Source organism: Nanorana parkeri, unplaced genomic scaffold, assembly GCF_000935625.1.
Source record: "Nanorana parkeri isolate BGI_ZX_2015 unplaced genomic scaffold, ASM93562v1 scaffold360, whole genome shotgun sequence".
NCBI classification, from domain to species: domain Eukaryota; kingdom Metazoa; phylum Chordata; class Amphibia; order Anura; family Dicroglossidae; genus Nanorana; species Nanorana parkeri.
In genome coordinates, this window is record NW_017306628.1 from 410764 (window position 1) to 434131 (window position 23368).

The window sequence follows — 23368 nt, forward strand, 5'->3', positions numbered from 1 at the left end:
GGAAAACACTTGATTACACATAACTAATAACCCCTACTTCCCTTTACAATGGGAGAACAGCCAAGACCATCCTCATATTTTAAAGGCTGTACGCTGGGCGAATACAATTCATACAACATTACAGCTGCTGAATGACGTTAGAGGAGCACTGGAAGCCTTCATACATCATCCCCTTAGTGCCTGGTCATTGGGGCTGTAAAGCAACTAATTGATTAATCAATAAAGAGAATAGTTGTCAACTATTCTCATTATCAATTAGTTGGTGCTATTGCACCAGCCCACTACCTGCTGTATTTACATTCAGCTGCCGTCTGTGGAATCTTGCCACTGGCAGCTGTCATTCCCGGGCTGAAGCTATTCAAGCGCCATGTGCTTACAATACAATTATTTTTTTTTTTTTTTTTAATGACAAAAGGTGGGAAAAAAGTCATTTTCAGTTTGGACCTGTCAAATTCTACTGCGGGAGGTGCGTTGCAGTGCCATTCATTTCAATGGCACCCCAAACCCGCCTCCCACACATATTGTGATCTACTGCAGTGGAACGTGCGGTACTGCAATGTCGTGCGTTCCAGTGCGGTGCGATTGCGAAAAATTGTGCATGCAGTTTTATTCTGACATAAACTTTGTGTTTGTAACACTGCATTTGTGTATTTTATTTTAAATTAAGGATGGCATTTATTAATTTTTTTTTTTATCAGATTATTTTTTTGATTAATCGATGGTGAAAATAATCATTAGTTGCAGCCCTACTAGTCATATCCAGTACAATATATTTGCCCATGACTAAACACATTGCTTTATCTTAATGGCTTTTTTCTACAATAAAATGTTCTGACTGTCGAGATGTCTGGACTGCAGTCTCCTGCATAACTGCAACAATTTTCTTTTGTTACTTGAGTTTGGGAGATTTGAAAATAAATGAGCACCCTGCCGGATGCCATGCCCATGGTGTGAGGATGATTAATGGCAGCTCAGTGAAGTAGCCTGGGTTTGTCAAATGGGGCATGCACCATATCTTTGGTTTACATTCTACATCTGCTAACGTCTTATGGAACTGGAAAATAGGCATTGCATTTTGAAGTATTAGCTTTCTAGGAAACATTTGTTACTTAAAAGATTTAGGGCCCGTTCACACTATGTGCAGTGACACCACAGTGCTGCCTTCAGGTGCGTTGCATTGCAGAGATATGCAAACATGCTGCAGTGTATAGAAATGCATGAAATGTCACTTTGATGCAAGGCACCCCAGTGCCACTGCCGTTGCACAGTAGACAATAGCCTACATGATCATTTTAGCATGCAGCTACTGTGAATGGGCCCTTCCATTACAGTTCATAGAAAGATTAAACCGCTGCTGGGGTACTGATTTTAGAAAACACACCGAGGAGCATTTATCAATCAAAATTCTGACACATGCAAATCAAATCAGGCTATGAACATATACATATTCATGCATACCTTTCATACCTTCATTTGGTGCTTGCTCTCACTTGCAGATGGAATGGGTATGACTATATTATTAAAGGATAAGTTCACTTTTCCAAGTGAATTTGGGAAAATGGAATTACCCGCTCCAATCTGGCCCCCTCTCCCCCACCCTGCTATACTTACCTTTTGCGAACGCTACTTCCCATCCGCCAATACGGGTGTACTATCCATACTTCATATTGCAACTCTACAAGGTATATAAGAGCCTATCTCTTGGGTAAGAAAACCTCTCTTTGCAGCGGGACTATCCCTGCGCTGCATGTGTTAACTGCTTCTTAATTTGTAGGGGAGCTGTGTACAGGGCGTTTATTTACCTGATCCCCGCTCCCCCCGGCAGTTGGCGCTCATCTCATCCCTCCTAAGCTCTAGCTTGTGGACTGTTTCTTGGTGTCCTCGCATTTATTGCAGAGCTATAGGCTCTGTATTGAACATGATGACATCAGCATGACGCCAACCACCAGAGCTGGGGGGGCTGCGGGTATCAGTCTTGGTGTCTGTGGGAGCGTGGATCAGGTAAGTAAGCCCTTTACACAGGTACCCTAGACATTAACAAGCAGTTAACCCTTGCAGTGCAGGGAGGCAGCCCTACTGCAAAGGAGGCATTTTTTCCCCAGAGATGGGCTGCAACTGAAGTGATTTCAGCTGTTTTTTTTTATTTTTTTCTCAATTTTGTTTAGAAATGTTTTTTTTTTTTTTTTTTTTTACAAATGCTTACTCCACAGACACTATCAAGGAGGCTTGGCAGTATTGTTCAAGGGAAAATTGACCAAAGCAACAAGGGTGTGATTTACACAGAGGCATTTGTATCTCGACACAGGGCACGTATACGTGGTCTTTTTACAGCTATTACAAGGTAAGAACTTATTTCAATATAATTATAATTTAGGTCAAAAAGGATTTTTAGTTCAGTGTTTTGAAGTATGTGTTCTTGCATTTTGTGGTGTTCCCAGTGTATCAATGCAGTGCCTCTTTAAGCCCTATTATTCATTTTGACCTAAATATTAACCCAATATTTCCACAGGGCTTTACAGTCCTTCTCCTTGCTCTAGCACCTCTCATTGAGTTTTCCATTGGACAGAATAAAAATGTTATAGATCTTTGGTTCTATAGCTAGACCTTGCAATTGTTCTTGAGAAACATGACTTAGTCTGCTATGCGGTTGCTAATAGTTTGACAAAGCCAATAGTTTTGTTTGTAGAGATCAACGTAATCTGTGGTTTTGTGTCAGTTCTACGAAGTGTTGTCTTTTTGCTTGCCTTAGAGTTATAGGTTATAGAGGTGCGATCCTTTTATCAGTAATAGTCCTAAACTGCCCTGCCTGCCACAGGTACTAACATCATAGAGCTCCGGACACAACCATCTTCCCTGACTTCTCCTATCAAGGAGAGGGGTTGTAAACTTCCCTTTGTGTAAGGATCAGTATGTAGTTAATTTGCCTATTTCCCATAGATATGAGACAAACATAATATGCAGCACTTGGTATTCAATCAGTCAAATTCTGTAAGTTACTGCCCTAGAGGAACTCGAACCTAAAGTCAAACAAACCTGCACATACTCTAGGGGGAGTTTGGACAGTAACTAATTGACCTACCAGTATAATCTAGAAAAAAAACCCCCATATAATGACAGAATCATGATTAGATCATATAAACTCCTTGCTTCCAATAGGGTGGGAAATAAATCTAAGAACCCCAGTATAATCTGAATGGCAATGGATAAGAGAATGGTCCAGGTTTAATCTAGCCAATAGAAGTCATCAAGGAGGCTTGGCAGTATTGTTCAAGGGAAAATTGACCAAAGCAACAAGGGTGTGATTTACACAGAGGCATTTGTATCTCGACACAGGGCACGTATACGTGGTCTTTTTACAGCTATTACAAGGTAAGAACTTATTTCAATATAATTATAATTTAGGTCAAAAAGGATTTTTAGTTCAGTGTTTTGAAGTATGTGTTCTTGCATTTTGTGGTGTTCCCAGTGTATCAATGCAGTGCCTCTTTAAGCCCTATTATTCATTTTGACCTAAATATTAACCCAATATTTCCACAGGGCTTTACAGTCCTTCTCCTTGCTCTAGCACCTCTCATTGAGTTTTCCATTGGACAGAATAAAAATGTTATAGATCTTTGGTTCTATAGCTAGACCTTGCAATTGTTCTTGAGAAACATGACTTAGTCTGCTATGCGGTTGCTAATAGTTTGACAAAGCCAATAGTTTTGTTTGTAGAGATCAACGTAATCTGTGGTTTTGTGTCAGTTCTACGAAGTGTTGTCTTTTTGCTTGCCTTAGAGTTATAGGTTATAGAGGTGCGATCCTTTTATCAGTAATAGTCCTAAACTGCCCTGCCTGCCACAGGTACTAACATCATAGAGCTCCGGACACAACCATCTTCCCTGACTTCTCCTATCAAGGAGAGGGGTTGTAAACTTCCCTTTGTGTAAGGATCAGTATGTAGTTAATTTGCCTATTTCCCATAGATATGAGACAAACATAATATGCAGCACTTGGTATTCAATCAGTCAAATTCTGTAAGTTACTGCCCTAGAGGAACTCGAACCTAAAGTCAAACAAACCTGCACATACTCTAGGGGGAGTTTGGACAGTAACTAATTGACCTACCAGTATAATCTAGAAAAAAAACCCCCATATAATGACAGAATCATGATTAGATCATATAAACTCCTTGCTTCCAATAGGGTGGGAAATAAATCTAAGAACCCCAGTATAATCTGAATGGCAATGGATAAGAGAATGGTCCAGGTTTAATCTAGCCAATAGAAGTCTTAAGGCACCTGTGTCGAGAGAAAAAGAATGTGGCTACTATTACTGATCTCCTTTTCAAATTGCCAGTTGCCTGGCCATCATGCTGATTCAGTGGCATCCATACCAGGAACATACAAATATCGAGAAAGTCAGAGTGAAGTTTAAACTCTTACAGGTTTATTCACAAAAGGGTGAAGAGTTTGGAGAAGTGAACAATCTAGGACAACATAGCTGAACTGGAAAGTTGACCTGTTAATATTCATGCTTGTGTGTGTTAATGGTTTGGAAAGTATTGAAACCATTGATTCAGCATGATTGCCAAGGAACTAACATTTACAGGACACTGAACGTTCCTCAATTCCGGTTTGAAGGTAAAAACACTGGTGTGCACTAACACATTAAATCCCAACTAACACTGAAAGTCATTGTGTGGAATTAAGTTTTAAGGGGCTGACGTATAAACATTCCGCCCAGCGTATAGTTGCACAATTGCTGTTCGCACGGCATTCCCAGCATTAACTGGTGCTGAGAAGCGTGGGAATTTCCTATGCTCCTTGGCTCTATCTAGTGGCGGGAATGCCGTGCGAACAGCATTCTTCCAGCTATACATTGAAAACGTTCATACATCAGCCCCAAAGTGTTTTTGTATGCATTCTGATGGTTCATTTGTTCTATAGCAACTTGCTAAACAACAGCACATTGAAGAAGCTTGTTATGTAGTAGTTGTGTATGCATCTGTAAAATCTAAATCCAAAATTGAATACTTTGCCTTTGTTAGAATTTTTCCATTATTAAACATTTTACTGAATTTCTGAAAGGTAGCATGTTAATCTGTAGTACTATACTCTTTGTTTTAGACCCACTCCAGTGATCACTTTGATTACCCAGCATGGCTTTCAGGAGCATCTTCTATACTGTAAGTTTATTTTGTGGTGCGGGGATTATTAAGTAGGTTTGCTTGGTGGAAATGGAGCATAGCTTCCGCCTTTCTGTTAAAATAAAAAAAATACACCTCGACATCAGCAGCCAGCATTTCCAGCTGTATTTTGTGCATTGTGTTGGTATGAAGTAGATAGGAATGCTGGTGGGGATATAATGGAAGAAATGGGTTACACGTTAATAATACTTTAGGGGTGGTACTGCGGATGTGGAAAGATTCATTATTGAAAGACCCTTTGTCACAAAAGAGATCCCAGAGCTGTTTTCTGAAAATGTATATTTACACATAAATGAAAAAGTAAAGCTTTTGTGAGAATTCTAATGGAAGAATTCTACTTAGTTAAACGTTTGGTACATTATTATTTTGTATTTTTATATATGTGTATATATAAATGTTTATTTGGACAAACAAAAATAGGACAAAAAAGTAAATAAAAAAAAGTTGTTTGCATAGCAATATTTTGCATTCACATTTTCAGCCAGCAGGTGGCACTTTAGGCAGCTTTTTACATGTTTTATAGTATATTCTTACGTCTTGTTGTTAAAAGCCTGTTGTTTATAGAACCTGGTAGCTGAAGCTGAATTTACACATTCAAGGGAATAAATTAGAGCAACATCTCAACCATTCTCAACATATGGTTCCATGAAAGGATTCAGTGAAAATACTGTGTCCTGAAAGGAGATTGCCATTCTGTCTCCATAGAAAGCCCATAGTGCTCTGGGGATTCTTTGCAATGTATATTTGCATTAGAAATGTTGTTTGTTTATTTTTATATATATCTATATATCTATTTAAACAGGTTATTGACTTATTAAGTAGTGAGGGATGAGAGCCCTGGATCATGCAAATTCAAGAACAAGTCCACAGTGGAAACTCCAATAATTCTATCCTTCCTATAAGTCTGGTGTAGATGTACCACTGCCTTTGAATTTATATACATTTACATTGCAATACTTCTATTTTAAACCTTATATGCTATAAGTATTTTTCTACATGACATCATTGATGAGTTGAGTTTCCATATAACTGTATTAATAGCATGCTATATTTAGTAGCACATTGGTTGTGATTAAGTTGGCTTAATTACATGTAACAGCTAGCTTGTTGGATCCATTTCTGTTGCTGAATGTTAACTGAGTTTTATTTAACACCGACTGAATAGAACGTAGCCTTCATTAAACCCTATACCGAATGTGTGGTCTATTGCACTAGAGCATTTGGGGTAAACATCGAATGCTAGTCCGGCGGTTTTATCCTTTGGCTTCTACCCTGGGGTTCTGTGCTCTAAAAGAATCTAGTAGGTACTAATGACTCCTAGATTTTACTGAAAGCTGACGGATTCTCTTGCAAACGGTTTTCAGATGATCTGGGAACTACATACGCTGGCTGGCGGGGTATGGTGATACCTGAAGTTGATCCATGTTGTCCTGTCCTTATTTGAGTCACTAATATGATACACAGTATATAGCTCATCATGGTTAGGTTTCTAGAAAACCTATAAAAAAAAAGAGAGCCTGTCACCAATTGAATTTTTCGTTTTGTCACCAATTGAATGTTAACGCACAGAAAAGTATTTTGCACTGATTCTTTAAAGAGCAACTCTACTTCTATTGAGATAAAAACCAATTTCCTCTCGGTGATCTGTGTACATTTACAAAGATTCTAACCACTTTACGCAGGCTTACGTAAATACACGTCACCCACTTGAAGTGGTTATACTGTGTTCTTGGTACCGTTTTAAACAGCAGGCGATTGCCATTTCTGTAGAAATGATCCGGCATCTGTACAGGCACCGGACCACTTGTACGGTGCGGCGCTGTGTCCCCCCCTCCGCCGGAGCGCCTCTGGAATCCGCTGTCCCCTGTGCGGGCCCAGGACTATCACAGCGGCTTCTCCCCTGATATATCAGAGGGAGATTAGTTGGCTTCTGGCCACTGATCTCTCATCCGATCACTGGACCCAGAAGTGATGTGTATTACATCACTTCCGGTGTCACTGTGCACATTCTCGGGTTCCTAGAGCCAGGAGAAGAAGCTGGTGAAGCAGATCTCTGCTTCATTAGCTTCTTTGGGGTCCTTAGGTGACATTAGGGGTCTGAATGAATGAATTTACTATTGCAAGGTAAGCCTAAGTTTTTACATGTATTTTCGTGCAGACTTCTGCGAAAAATCAGTCAGCCAATCACAGAAGCAGGAAGTTAAATTTTTGACAGTTTTATAAAATTACAGCAACTGCAGGTTTAAAAGGAAATGATAAAATGGCTTGTTCAGCAATTATATATGCAATATTAATTTTCATTTCACCTTGGCACATCCTTCACTTGCTCCTTGTACATCATAGCCCTCTCCTCTTCTAGAAGTGTCTAAATGCTGTCTGTGCTGGCCCAGCTTCTCCTTCACTCCATGCATAGCCTCATATGTAGCTAACAAGCGAAGGGAATACTATAGAGCAGGTGGTAGCCAAACTCCGGCCCTCCAGCTGTAGTGAAACATCTGGGAGTCATGCCTGTGGCTGTTGGAGTCTTAAAATACCTAATGGGATTTGTAGTTGCACCACAGCTGAAGGGCCAGAGTTTGCCTATCCCTGCTCTAGAGTATCTCTTGAGTGACAGATCTGAGTTTGCTGGAGCTGCTGATATCATATTCAAGATGGCAGCACCCAGTAGCAGTCTGACGGCTTTTGGATGTTTACACATGAGGCTTTTACAGGTAAATAACATGCCTAAAATATGTTAAAGCAACTCCAGGGAAAAAATTCTAAACCCTTGCAGTAGGGCTACCCCCGCACTTCAAGCGTTAAGTGCTCATTTTTGTCTGGGAAGGAATGAGATAAGTTGTACTCGCCTGATCCTCTGAACCGAACCCTGGAGCCTCTCCCCCCCTCTGCTGCAGCCTAATGATTCTTGAGTCATCTCATTCTACATACAATGTATATGACGCAAGGACTCCGAGGGACATACCATCGCTGCAGTGTAGAAGAGAGGCTGCAGGGAGCGTCGGCCAGATCCGAGGCTCTGGTAAATATAACTTTTTTTTAACCTAGACACAAACGAGCACTTAACTTGTGCAGTGTGGGGGTAGCCCCACTGCAAGGGTTAAGAATTTTTTTTCACCTGAGTTCTTATAAGGGCGATTTATAAGGCAATGACTCTTCCAGGTGCACGTGTTTAAAATCACAGTGGTGGATTCACCACCAGTGAATGTTTGTTAAAGCATTCACTGCTTTATAAATATGCCCCATAATTTCATAATGGTGACAGTGTGTCTTTAAACAGATCTGTAGTCTTTGAATGTCCCTAATCCAGTTACTAAATGACTTGTCCTGAATACATTGTCCATTTTTATGCCATGTGTTGCAAACTGTTCCGGCAGTTTAGAATTGCCATTTAACATTCTTCTTCAAAAAAAAATGTCTGATTCTTTCATCCTTTTTTTGCAGCTCTGTTGGAGGAGCTTGTTAACTGTGGACGTTTAAAGGGCACCGTGGTCGGCGGGAGACAGGATAAGGCTGTGTTTATTCCCGACATCTATGCCAGAACACAGAGCAATTGGATAGACGCATTTTTCAAGCAAAACGGTTACCTAGGTAACGCACTGCTTTTTCTGTGTTCAAGAAACAAGGAGGGCTTTGTAATTTTTGTTTTTAGCTACATTAAGGTGATTTGGGGAATGCAGCTTCTGGCATGAAAAAAAACGGCTTTTCACTTACTGCAATCATGCTTCTTTGTTGTTTTGTATATCATTTGACATTTTGGTTTACCTTTTGAAGCCTTTGTCTAGAATAAAAATAGGAGGGAGATCGAGATGGGCACAGAAACAGGAAGTTTTACTAATTACATGGTAGTGATGCTTGCATGATAATAAGAATTAGTCAACTATAGTGTTGTTATAAATAAAACTTCTACCAATACAAACATGCTTTCATTAATCCTAATACACAAGTTGTCTTCTCTCTTCACACCCTAACCACCAACAGCATATTGGAAAGTGCACACACATTGTGCTGCATCTGACATCTACAGTAAAACTTGGTCATACACGACTCACATTTCAGCCGATTCCTGTTGGATCGCCTGAAATTCAAGCCGTGGCTGGCACTTCTGGCACCACCCTTGGTCCCGCACCAGTAACTCCTGTGGATGATTGCTGGTTGTGGCCATACACCAATTGAATTGCTTCTGTTTCCTGCTGGGAGCTACCCCTGGACTGCAAGGGTTCACTGCTCATTTATGTTTAGGGGACCGGTGTGAAGCACTTTAACTTACCTGATCCCTTATCCCACAGGCTCTAAGACAAGTACCCACAACCTCTTCCCTCTGCCACTTCAGTGGTTGGAGGCCCACTGATGTCATCACATACAATGCAGGCCAGATAACCCTGCATCAGAAGTGGGGATGCAGAGGAGAGAGGGGTGCTTCACACAATGCCTTAGACATAAACAGCAGTTAACCCGGCAGTGCTGGGTGAGCCCCACTCCAAGGGTTAGTTTTTTTGTTTGTTTCCCCAGAAATAGACTTTAAGGCCTCATTCACACGTGAAACGGCCGGCACATACAGCTCCGTGCTGCGTGCGTGGCCGTATTGGGCAGCTCCCTGGAAGAACAGGTGCATGTGATTAGTACGCAGCCCCTGTCCTCCTCTATGGGAGTACGTGGCCGTACGCCGCCCTACGCTCACCTCAAGTGCAGGTCCGTACAGGTGCGGGTGTCCCGGCTCGGACACAGACAGGATCCATCCTGTCTGTGGACGTGCAGGGCAGCGTACGGCCGTGTACTCCCATAGAGAAGGATAGGGGCTGTGTACTAATCGCACGCAGCACCGGTCCTTCCTGGGAGCTGCCCGATTTGGCCACGCACGCAGCACGGAGCTGTATGTGCCGGCCGTTTCACGTGTGAATGAGGCATAATGGGGAATTGTTAGGAGAGTAAATTTATATACTTCCCAATAGACGGTGTTGGACACAGCAGCTGTCACGCGCTGGCTTTATATACAAAGAGTGATCACGAACTGCTAATTGCTTAGATCACAGCTTCTCCCTGCAGAGAATGGTGACCGTCAGTCACCGCTCCCCATTCCATCTCTATTCCTCCAGCGCTCACTAGATGAGATTGGCACAGATTGCCTGATTGACAGCTGGTTCTGCCTCTCTAGAGCAGTCAGGTGGATCCTGTCAATATTGTCAGCATCCTTCCCATCTGCAGTGCGGCTTTGCCCCGTCAGCAGTTAGCGGGCAGTCGCCCGTTATACAGTGTGCTGACTGGATCACAGAGGTACATTAGTAAATAGTGTATACTACTTTGACCCAAAAGAGAAGCAAAGTATTATTCAGAAAAAGGAGCTATGAGACTGAAAATGCTATCTGTGTATTCAGCTGAGCTTTAAAATAATTGTGTGGCCAGGTTTTGGCCATTCAAGAATTTATATCCTCAAAGTTCACAGCAGAAGCACTAGGCCAGCTCACCCTGGTGGCAGCTTTCCATCCCTTTCATGTAAAGAGCACCAGAGTTGGTGTTCCTAGAAGGGGGAGCAGCATGAGCTGAGCTGCTGTGAGATAAGGCCTTCAATGCATCTGCTGTGAACTTTCAGGGTCAATCGCTCCACAGTACCCAGGGCTACAGGGGACAGCAAGGCCTTCTTTTAAAATTAATTTACTGTTTTTAAAAAATATGAAAATATTCAGATGTCCACAGCCTGGCTACATGTTCAATTTTAAGTGTGTAGTTTTAAAGTTGGATTAAGGATTGTTGGGATTGGGGGAGGAGGTCAAGTGTTAAAGGTGTCATTTAGGGGTTAGGTTAAATTTTAGAATGTGGGTAGGAGAGAAGAGTTAAGTGTGAGGGGTCGTTTTATAGCTGGACATAAGTCTACAATCTGAAGAAATATGAGATTTGTGGTAGAAAATGTTATCTCTCAAAAATATCGCTTGTAGCATAGATCGTTTATTGAGGATTATCACTAAAGGTAATTGAATTGATTTGAAAGCCTGTTTTTTCACTTCAGCTGTAATCATCTATTTATGTGTTTTCTTTTTTAAAGGAGAACTATGAGGTGACTGAAAATCACTCATCCTCATAGTTCGAGCCGACGTGTGACATGAAACTGTCACACGTCGGCTCAATAGATCGGGAAGTGAGCGAACGCATACCGTCGCTAGCTCACTTCTCGATCATCTCCCTGCAGAAAGCGTTGACTGTCATTCACGCTCCCTGTAGGGATTCCCCCCCTCCCCGATCCTCCAGTGCTGAGGACGGGGGAGGGGGCGTTCACAGCTGGCTCTGCCTCTAGATAGTCAGAGCCAGCTGTCATTCACGAAGCTGGGTGGATCTCAACAGCATTGTCGGGATCTGTCCCGGCTGCGGCAGCCTCAGTATACCACGAGCTGTAGCTTGCGATATACTGAGCTTTTAAATTGCACTGCACATGCTTGGGTGTTTAAAAAGAACACACAGGATCACATTGCTAAGTGAAAAATGCACTTCCTAAGTAAATTACTGTCTTGGATATACAGTACGCACATGTTGGGCCATGTGACTCTTCATACATGTCTGTGCTCTTGTTCTGATTCACTGTGGCAGCCAAGGACTATTGAAGTCAGGCTGCCCTTCTTGAGACATTTGAGATGTCCAGCAGTTCCTTCACCTGGCCCAATAAACACTGGTTATTGCATGTATTGCTGATCATAGCACACCCCATGACTTTACTGTTAATGAATTTTCCTGTAAGCTTTTCCCTTTTTCCATTCCTAATGTACAGTGAACCTATGCCTTGGTTAACAGGTCCTTTTTTTCATATACATTATAATTTGTAAGTTTCTTATTCACAGACCTAGTTTTGACAATAACACACTTTTAAATATAATTTTGTGTTTCAGAATTTGACTCCTTATCCAGGCTTGGAATCCCTGACCCCTTGAGTTATGTCAGGAAACGCTATAAGTCCACCCAGTTAATATTTCTGAAATCAGTGTGTGTTGGGCAGAGTATAGTAGATCAAGTGGAAGCTTCAGTAGAAGAAGCTATTGGCTCTGGATCATGGTTGGACATCATGGTATGTTTTAACAAGCTAAAATGAAAAAAAATGTATGTTCTAAGTATTGTTCTCTACCTTAATCATAAAACACTTTTTACTTAAAGTGACACTAAATTCAGGAGTCAAAAATGCAGTCAAGCACCTTAAAGGAGAACTATGAGGTGAGTGTTTTTCCCTCCCCTCATAGTTCTAGCCGACCTGTGACAGTCTCATTGTCACAGGTCGGCTAGAACTATGAGGGGAGGGAAAAACACTCACCTCATAGTTCTAGCCGACCTGTGACAGTCTCATTGTCACAGGTCGGCTAGAACTATGAGGTGAGGGGGAGGGAACAGCTGGCTCTGCCTCTAGATAGGCCGGGCCAGCTGTCACTCACGCAGCTGGGCGGATCCAGACATAATTGTCGGGATCCGCTTCAGCTGCAGCGTCTCAGTATACCGCGAGCAGTAGCTTGCAGTGTACTGTGGCGTCTCAGTATACCGCGAGCTGCAGCTCGCGGTATACTGAGCTTAGGGTGAACGGAGGACGCTAGTTTGTGCCCTTCCGTTACCCTAAGGAGAACTATGGGGAAAAGCCTTAACCCCATAGTTCTCCTTTTAACTATTAACAAAAATGTATCATTTGTGAATCACTCGTCTGTAGATCCTCCAAATCATCTCTGAATTGGTGCTGACACAGAGGCAAACGCAGTACAAGTATTTTCAGCCTGCTGGGAGTCAAGCATCTCACAGCAATGCTTATGCCTCAGTTTCCAGTCATAGAACATAATGGCTTGTCTGCCATTATTCTCAGCATATGGTGACAGGCAGGCCATTTATGTCAATGGCCAACACCTGTACAGGCGCAGTTATTCAGATAATCCAAATGACGCTCAGCCCTTATCCTAAATCCTTTCTTTGTTTTTATATATGCACGTTGAGGAGAGTCAGGGTGGCTACATTAAAGGCTTGTGTTGATGGCATCAATTTAACATTGGTTAAAGTGGATCTATACTGTCCTATCCCTTACAGCCAAGGAAGGTGCCATCATAGCCTCTATTTGGATTGTATGTGCCGTGGTGCTGCACATATGATACACATCTAGGCCCATCAATCACTGTTAGCACTAAACTGATATGCCATTAAAGTGCCGCCTATGGGACATTTTGGTTATTGTAGTTTTTTGCGGTTTCACAGACACGCGCAATTTTAAGGTTTGACATGTTTGGTATCTATTTACCCGGCGTGACCCCGTCTTCTATATATTTTACCAAAAAATTGGGCATTATATTCCGTTTCTGTGCACTAAATTTCCTTTTAGTGTATTTTATCCTACAAATACTTGTTTGGTAAACATTTGTGCAACTAGCATCTTTTTATTCTACAGGGCCTCTGCTTTCAGAAAATGTATCATTGTTTGGGGGTCTGAGGCTGTTTTCTAGCCAGAAATTCTGATTTTATCATGTGTGTGCAAATGTAAGAAATTGCTTTTGGGCAGCAAGTGGTTAAAAGTAACTGTTTGGGAGACATTAAATTTGTGGGTAAAGTTCCTCTTCAGAGATCATTCTGAATTGATTGATAGGTGCATTTGATCTGCAGTTGAACTCATTCTCACCTGCATTTGACCTGTTTCAAGTGGGTTTTGCATTCCCTTAGACTTGTATAGGAACAATGCCTCTGTACCAGAGGCGTAGCAAGGTCACGAGGCGCCCGGGGGGCAAGCCTTTCATTGGCGCCCCCCACCCCAAACCATAGTTCAATCGTGATGCACACGATCCATGCAGTCTGAAGGATGAAGGGCCGCAGACTGATAGAAGGGGGCTCCAGTAACCCGCAATCTCTCCACATCCATAAAAAGGCCCACCAAAATCCTCAGCACCAGGCCCTTGATGCTCTTAATCCAGCCCTGGCTATGGGTGTAAAGAGCTCCCCTGATCTCCCAGCTATGGGGTACAGACCTCACCTGACCACCCATCCTAGCTATAGATTACAGAGCTCACCTGACTTCTCATCCCAGTTTGGGGTACATAGCTCACTTCACTTCACATCCCAGCTATGGGGTATAGAGTTCACCTGACCTCTCCCCCAGCGATCCTCCTGCTGCTGCCACAGATGTTAGCTTTGGGTGGCTCTCTACCTCTTTCCTCATCCACCACCATCTCTGTGTCCACTGAACCCCTCCTCCAGCTCTGCCTCTGTGCCCACCTCTCTCACCACCTCTGTGTACACTGAAAAGGTACCCTACCTTTTTTAAATTTAATTCTTTATTTTTTTCACTTTTTTCACTTGCTATCACGCATGAGCTAACAAGCCCTTGTATGATAGCATTAGGAGGTGACAGGTTCAATAAAGAGAACCTATCGCCTCTAATACAGGAGTTCTATGCATAGCACTGTGCTGGAACTCCTGTGATAGCTGAGGGAAAGGCTGTGAGTGCAGCTCTCCTCTCACTGTTTACACGGAGCAGAGCGGACGTTCTCCGCTCTGCTCCCCGCTCTACATTGTGACAGATGATCTCCGGCTGGCACCGAGTGAACTTTATGGGAAATTCCCGCCTGCTGGTGCCCCCTTCATCCCATCTCCTGGGGGCAAGTGCCCCCTCCATGCTACGCCACTCCTCTGTACTACTACACTGAGAGAGCCAAGCAGCAGGGCAAGGGGTTTACAAATAAACTGGTGTTGGCCTAAATACTACAGAGGTTCCAAAGACCTAGTACAGCAATGAATATAAAGGATTATATACGTTATGTCTCTTGCATAGTGTTTTGGGAATCACAGACTCTACAGAAACAAAATCCATTTACTCTGTTTCCTAAACTCTAGACATTGTTGCCAAGTTGTTTGTCTGTGGAAGATGCTTCAATCTTGCTTCAACAAGTGATGAGAAAGTTAAACAAAAGTTCATCCAGTCGGATCTTTGGTGACACCATCATCATCAGCGAAAAATTTATAAGTGAATGTGCAGGACTTTTTAATGACCTCATGCAACACAAAGCTGAAAAGGTATGCAATCGTTATCATTGTATTAATGTATTCATTCTTTCATTAGGGCAGACTGCCATGGTCTTTGATTGCTTATTGGAAATCTGTGCATTTATATATGGTTATAATTATTCTAGATATCTTTTTTTTAAATATAAACTATATATGATGGCCCTTGACTGACTGACTAATATAGGTCTCTCTAATTTATGTAAAATTTGGTCTAATATTCTAGGAAATGAAGCACAGCCCTGTGTTTTTGGTAACCGAAGCAGACCTCAAGCAAGCTTCCCTATTAGAAAATGCTATCGTGGGTAAAAAAGACAAAAGGGAAGACAGGAGGAAGAAAGCTGCAGGTTAGACATGGACACAGCAGTCCAAAAGGCTGTATGATAATCTGATACAAATGTGACAATTGTAGCGTCTAATTGATGGTCAGATGAACTTTCGGCAACGTACAGGGCTTATGACTCTCCACAGGTTTTATTCCCATGTTTCAAAAAGATGTTCTAATGTAACGACAACTTTGCGGCTACTTTTTCTTTGTTGTGGGAGTACTACAGCATTAATATTAGAAATATGTAGCATGTGCAGCTTCATGTCTCCTGCTGTTTTTGTGTTTTGTAATATTGGCATTTCCTGATTACTAAGTGCTGGTCTGTGTAATTTTTATTAGAGCTTCAGATGAAGAACCATAATAATTAGCCATACCAAGAGCTGTTCTTTTTATAAGAAAGCTGATTATCCTATGTTCCAGAAAAAAAGGCCATATACATTAGGATTAATGCCCTCCTTACCATCTTGTCTTGAATTGTATTGTAATTGCAATATCTTCCTTATATTGTAAAGTGCTGCGCAAGCTGTTGGCGCTATAGAAATCCTGTATAATAATAATTAGGGAGGAGCTCAGGCTTGGATGGGACCCAGACCGAACCTAAGCTTTTCTGAACAAGAAAGTGTCATGGGCACGGTCAACCAATCAGCTACTGTATGGGCATTCCCCGTCCACAGCTACATGTAAACAAAGTGGCGGGATGCATATGCTGATTCGTCATATTATGTAGATTACATTTACCTGTTATAGGCATGCAGCCATATAAGGTCAATGATGTCACTGCACCCCGCCCCATTGATTACATCAAGCTGCGGGTGGGGAGTTTCCCACCGGCAGCTGATTGGGTAGCATGGAAGAGCTTCCTTCCCTTTTCATCCCTAATAAGGATCAACATAGAGATTTGTTGCTGAAGTGTTTTCTGGCCAGAAAGCTCTTCCATGACATTTCAGAGGATTATGTCTTGGCTGGTCCAATTGCTTTGGCCTATATTCTCAGAAGTCCATGACCCTGTTCTTTTCTTTCAAAACTACTTTTTCATGGAGTTCATGTCCTGCATGTTGACCTGAAATAGATTATAATCTAAAGATAAACTACCCAATTTGGATGCAAATGGAGAACAGTTATTATCATCTAGTGTGATCGAAACAGGAAACTATATCTCTGGGAGGTTCGAATAATTTCAGCGTGAGACTGTTTCAATCAGGGCCGCAATTAAACTAAGTGGTTCTGATATGAAATGATTTGAGATTTCCACGCTCTTAGTTTTAATAGTAAGCCTAAAAATGCATTTTATGTTTGATAACTGTTAAAGTGAACTCCTCAGCCATTTTCAATTGTTATAAGCAAAAAGCACTGTGTGAAAGCTAACACTACAGAATGCCTCTTTTTATCTTTGTTAGCCTGAAACTAGTACATTTTATTACAAGGGACTTGACTTTACAAATATATGTTGCTGAATGCAGTTCTTCTGTTCAGTGAGAGGGCCTCAGTGTCTCAAAAGGCCCACCTAACTCACAAATTAAAATCACCCATATAATTAAAAAGCTCAGTTCCAGACCATTCATGTTTTACTCGGCCTCTGGAAGCTTATGAGCTTGGGTAGTGTTTATTCCTGAGGAGCTCATGCCTCCTGTGTAGAGCCACATATGTACAAGAACAGCCATAAAAACAATGGCTATCCTAAGCAGTTGATCTAAGCTAGGTACTGGTATGGTCATTATGTTCAATAGCCACGACTGACTTTTGTGATAAACGGCTCCATAGAGATGAACCCATGGGCGGACTGATGCAGTGTGAAGCACTGGTGGTAGGTATCTTAGGTAAGTAATTGTATAGACAATTTTGATGGGCAGGTGGACCACAGGCCTTTTTACAAAAGCAAAGTTGCACTTTTTATAAGCAGCTATAATAGTACACCCTAATTTGATGTTGGCTTTTGCACCACAGCATAGTTCTACACTGGTTGGTTAGAAGGGTATACTTGAATATGTATATGTTTATAGGCACGGCATACTTCTCACCGTATACTTACTGTGGTAGGACTGGTACTAACCATCGCAGTCACATTAGGGCTTGTGTTGATGATGACAGTTTGAGATACCTCTGACCTTATTCAGAATTCATTGACAAGTGACCTCCTTCTGACCTGCTTCAAGCTGGTTTTGCATTCCTATAGACTTGTTTTGGAATTGCAAAAATCCTGTTCACACTTAGTCAGTAAAAAACTGCCAACACTCCTAAAGGTGCTGGTAGCTAAAAAAACATGAATTATCAGCTGTTGGTATCTTTTTCAATCATCTATTGACTATCAACTGAAAAAGCAGTGCTTGAAAAACATGGCTTTATCATAAAAAATAACCTTGCATTGCCTCTTAGGCCTCGTTCACACAGACTTTTCTTTTGAGCCGGTAGCAGGCTGAAATCACAGGTGGTCCCAAACAGCCGCTGCTGTCCACCGTTCTCTGCATGTATCCACACGTGCAGTGATTGGACAGATGACCGGTCCCTGGGTGCAGTCAAACTGCTGCTTGCGGTATACTGAGACGCAGCAGCTGAAGTAGATCCCGACAATTATGTCTGGATCCGCCCAGCTGCATGACTGACAGCTGGCTCTGCCTATCTAGAGGCAGAGCCAGCTGTACCCGCCCCCTCCCCCGTCCGTTCCGCCAGTCAGCGCTGGCGGATCGGAGCACAGAGGGGGGAATCCAGCCCCTCCCCTGTCACGACAGAGAGCCGTGACAGGATCGAGAGGTGAGCGAATGCCGGTATGTGTTCGCTCATCTCCCGATCTACTGAGCCGACCTGTGACAGTTTCATTGTCACAGGTCGGCTAGAACTATGAGGTGAGTGAAAAGCACTCACCTCATAGTTCTCCTTTAAAGATTCAGCATCCAGTGCTGTTATCCTGATCCTGGCTTTACTACCCAATGAGTCACTTACCTGGAATTATCATGTTGCCTGTAAAATGTCTCACATGCTGGATACTTGTTCCCAGTATTAGATTTGGCCATACACCTTACAGCCATCACATGACTTTCCTTGTGCCATGGTTGTAAGGTGATTAAAATTTCGTACGATCTGCCCATCTTGGACAGGCAGATCCTACTTGCAATCATCGGAAGCCCTCCCTACTGAGGGGAGGGCTTCCAATGAGTGCAGTGCTGAGCGGGCAGTGTGCGCTTGCGCACACCGGCCTGTGCGACATTCGTCTCCTGAGCACGCCACCAACCCACCGAAAATCGTACGATTTTCGGCAGGTTTTCCAGCGTGCTCGGAAGACGAAAGTCGTGCGACCTTACAGTAGAAGCGGTCGCACGCTGCCCATACTCCTGCCGATTATCGTACGATCGCGGGATCACCCACGATTATCATACGATAAACGGCAAGTGTATGGGCACCTTTAGTAATGAAGCCAGGTTTAGGATGACACCCAGAGCATGCACATTTTATTAACATTCCCACAGTGGCAGCTATACTCCCAGTCCTAAAATAGAATGTTTGTTTTGTTGGATTTGTATATTAAACCTAAAAGAGGGACAGTTGTAGAGGAAAAAGGGATAGACTGTTAACGTCACTTGATAGAGGAATAGTTTAGAGCTATGCTTCAGATTTTTCTATTTCAGTCTTGGTGAGCCTCCCTGAACTTAGATTAAAAAGCTGGATCAATCTATGTACTAAGGAAAAACAGTTCTGTTTAGTTTTTACATTCTCTTCTACTTCTATTCTCCACCAGAGGGCAGTGGAAGCATTAGAGGAGGTGGTTGTGGAAATGCCAGGGAGGTCAAAATAAAAAAGACCAAGAAGAAGTCCAGAAAGGATGAAGACAGTGATGATGAGACTCAAACTACAAGTGCAAGTAAAATACATTTCTCATACCACATACCCGTAATTATGTGATAGTCTTTTTGTTTTATAACAGGCCTAATATTTATTTCTAGTTTGTCATCTATTGTAGCTAATGAACATTGTGCACAATTGCAGTCACTAATTCTATGAATCCCCTATGTTGAAGTCGTCTTTTTAAAGGACAGCTTGGAGCAACCCGGTACCATTGGCTCAATGCTTCCAATATGAGTGCTTTTTCTTGCTGGCCCCTCATATTTTCTAAAGGGAGTTAGATGCATCAAAAGGAATCTTTGGGGCTGAAATCATTGAGCTAACAGTACCAGTGTGCTCTGGGTGCCGTTTAGGCAGAACTGCATCTCGGAAAGGACAGCACAGTGGTAGTTGTAATTAACAATTTACACCTACCTTCCACTGTCTTTTCCACATAATTCATGGAGCTCACATTTAGTTGCATTATAAGTACAAAGTTACAAAACATGTTTCCTATCTAAATAGTGACATAGCATAATATTATAATCAATAAAAAACTGCCATAACAGCAGATTAGGTGGTCACAGCGCTGTGATCACAGAACCGTTACAGCGACTGAGCCGGATTGCAGCTCACTGTGTTGTGGAGGTACGAGCCGGCTTAGTGTGTTACAAACTGATACAAAGTATCTCTGAGAAGAATACTGTCTTTTTTTCCTCAGAGATACTAATTATCAAGCCCAAGGCCGCGCATCATCATGGAGGAGGAGCCACCAGCGGCCAGAACGGAAAGGAGGCTAAGGTACGGTGTGCGTTCCAGCTGCACGCCGTCATCTGACAGAGGGAAGGGCATAAGTTCTACTATGGACCGGCTGTGTCCTATAGGAAGGCTGGGGACAGACAAAACTGTCAGAGTTGTGATTGGACCGCTATACTAATTATCTCCAAGCCTTAATTCATACAGAATTGATTGATACTAAATACACTAATGGCTCAACCACATGATAAGCCATGGAGATATATAAAATATAATGAAATAGATAAAAAATTAATTAAGCACCATGCGAAGCTCCATTAGCCATGTACTTAATCAACCTATTTGCAGTTCAAAAATTAATTCATATATGTTTAAAAAAAAATTAATTTGTATATCACTTGGCTGTAGATCCTCAAATCATCTCTGAATTTATTCTGACACTGTCCCTCCTTCTGGAGGGTGGCTACGTTTGTTTCCCATGGCCCCTGCGTGTGTTGTAAAGTAGCCACAGCTCCAAGCTCACTCCCATGATGGATTACAATGTCATATTTAGTTTACTAATTTGTATTGAGATTGTAGTCCATCACAGGAGCAAGCTTGGAGCGGTGACTACTTTACAACACACACAGGGGACCATGGGGAACAAAAGTAGCCACCCTCCAGAAGGAAGGACAGTGCCAGCACCAATTCAGAGACTATTTGGGAATCTACAGCCGAGTGATACACAAATGAGATACATTTTTATTTATAGTTAAGGTACTTGAATTACTTTTTAAGATTTAATTCCTGAATTTAGTGTTGCTTTAACCACTCGCTGTCCGGGGCATTTTCTTACTCTTTGAGCACACATGATAAAATATAATGTTTTGGCTAGCAAACAGCTTCAGACCCCCAAACAATTATATATGTTCTGAAAGCAGAAGCCCTGTAGAATAAAAAAATGCTAGTTGCAATTTTTTATGTTGGACGGTTTTTGCGCAAATGTTTATCAAACCAGTATTTTTAGGAACAAAATAACTAAATAAAAATTTAGTGCACAGAAACATAATAAAATACCCAATTTTTTGGTAAAATATGAAAGACGGGGTCACGCCGGTAAATAGATACCAAACATGTCAAGCCTTAAAATAACCCTATTGCCATCACATAGGGGGCTAACAAGCACCCCTCTGTAATAGCAGATAAGGGGTGACAGGTCCTCTTTATGGAGACATCAGGGGTCTTTCAGACCCCTAATATCATCTAGGGACTCTAAAGAAGCTGAGGAAGCAGAGATCTGCTTCCCCCAGCTTCATCTCCTGGCTCTAAGAGCCGGAGACTGTAAGAGTGACACCGGAAGTGATATAATAAAAATCACTTCCCGGGTCCAGTGATCAGAGGAGAATCTCTCTCTGATCATTGCGGGGAGACCCGCCGAGCCGCTCTCGAGTGTCGCATGGGGACAGGAGTGCCCGGGGAAGCCAGCGCGGGGGGGGTTTGGGTTTGGTGCACCGCGCGCTACAAACGATCCGGCGGCTGTACAGATGCCGGATCGCTAGTACATTAACAGCAATTGCCTGCTGTTAAAAGCGGTACCAAGAACACGGCTGCTGCAGCCGTGTTCTTGTTTTAACCGCCGTCTATAGACTTATTACGCCCGGAAGTGGTTAATTGTCCAGTCACAAGCTGGGGTAGGCCTTGGAGCAGCTGCACTGTAGTTTGTACAACGGTTCAGGACCAGGCTGTGCTGTCTGGAAGGGGTGTATCTGGATCACAAGACTGGCTAAACAGAATCACAATTCCTACATCAGACAAATGAGTTATTCTATATGTATTTGCCTTGGGTTCAGCTTTTATATCAGCAACTTGTTCAGCTTGCTTGCGTTAGTTAGTCTCTGATCTATGATACACTTGTAGTGCTCAGCACAAATTGATTTTAGGTCTGTTTACTCCAACAAAGGAGACGTGGTTGCTATAGTTTGTGATGTTTTCATTTGCCATGGTTGATTTTGTGTTCAGTAAAGCCACATGACCATTTAATTAAACTTAAGACAACAACAGCAGTGTTTTAGAAGTTTCTAACAAATGCTCAAAGCTAATAAAATGTGTCTTATAATTGATGGAAACAACTTCACCGAGGGCCTCCATTCAGGTATAATAAAATTGATGAATAGTGGTCGTGCTGCTCTGCTAATGTTTAATGATGTCGTATTTTACTGTTACTACCTCCACATCAGATAAACCAAAGGACCGAGAGATCCCATTTCTGTCTTTAGAAGAAATTCAAGATGTCTTAAGAAAACATGTTGCAGATTCTCCCGACGAGCTGCTTGTTGAACTGTCTGAAAACCTAATAAGGTTAGTTGTGTAAAGTGATTCCCTTTCTTATTTCTCTTCATTGGCTGCATCAGCTTTACAGGACAATAGACCATTCTTGGCGTGGCACAAAAAAATCCCAAGTTTTTTTGTATGTTTGTTTTTTTTTTTTTTTTTCCTACTTAAAAGAGAACTATGGGGTAAGTGTTTTTCCCCATAGTTCTCTTAAGGGTTACGGGAGGACATAGTCTAGCGTCCTCCCGTGACCCAAAGCTCAGCATATCGCAAGCTCCAGCTCGCGGTATACTGAGACCACCGCAGCCAGGACGGATCGTGACAATGCTGTCGAGATCCACCCAGCTGCGTGAGTGACAGCTGGCTCTGCCTATCTAGAGGCAGAGCAAGCTGTGCCCACCCCTTCCCCTCTCTGATCCTAGGGCGCTGACTGGAGGAACAAACGGGGAAGGGGGGAATCCCTGTAGGGAGCCGTGACAGTCACCACACTCTGCACGGAGATGATCGAGAAGCGAGCGAGCAACGGTATGTGTTCGCTCACTTCCCGATCTATTGAGCCGACGTGTGACAGTCTTATTGTCACACGTCGGCTCGAACTATGAGGTGAGTGATTTTCACTCACCTCATAGTTCTCCTTTTAACCCTTTATTTACTATTGGTTTACATTGTTAAGCCCTAATAAACTCCTTAGCTATTTTTTTCCTGCAGATTTATTTTATTTCAATTTTTTTCTTAACCCTTATTACTTCCATTTTTTTTTTCGTTTTCATTCACTTATCTTTTTGTGTGTCACGTTAAATAAATAAAAAAAACAAACCGCAAGATGAGAAAAAAAATCTTTATTTAATTTGAAAATAATTTTACAGGGCTTTGTATCATTATTATAATTTTCATTATAAACATGGCAAATAGAATTACATTTATAATTTTTCTACAGTATTTTTCTTTTCTTTTTAAACACTTGTATAAAGTGG

General features: G+C 42.2%; 1 protein-coding gene across 1 annotated transcript in view; it reads left to right on the plus strand.

Moving 5' to 3' along the window:
- Nucleotides 1–23368, plus strand: part of UFL1 (UFM1 specific ligase 1) — a 51600-nt gene that overhangs the window by 9057 nt on the left and 19175 nt on the right. Inside the window, exons 6-13 of the mRNA XM_018558809.1 lie at nucleotides 2211–2341; nucleotides 5109–5167; nucleotides 8630–8776; nucleotides 12061–12236; nucleotides 15020–15199; nucleotides 15414–15534; nucleotides 19246–19368; nucleotides 22301–22421. Of these exons, the coding sequence (XP_018414311.1) occupies nucleotides 2211–2341; nucleotides 5109–5167; nucleotides 8630–8776; nucleotides 12061–12236; nucleotides 15020–15199; nucleotides 15414–15534; nucleotides 19246–19368; nucleotides 22301–22421 (1058 nt within the window). The remainder of the gene's footprint in view (nucleotides 1–2210; nucleotides 2342–5108; nucleotides 5168–8629; nucleotides 8777–12060; nucleotides 12237–15019; nucleotides 15200–15413; nucleotides 15535–19245; nucleotides 19369–22300; nucleotides 22422–23368) is intronic.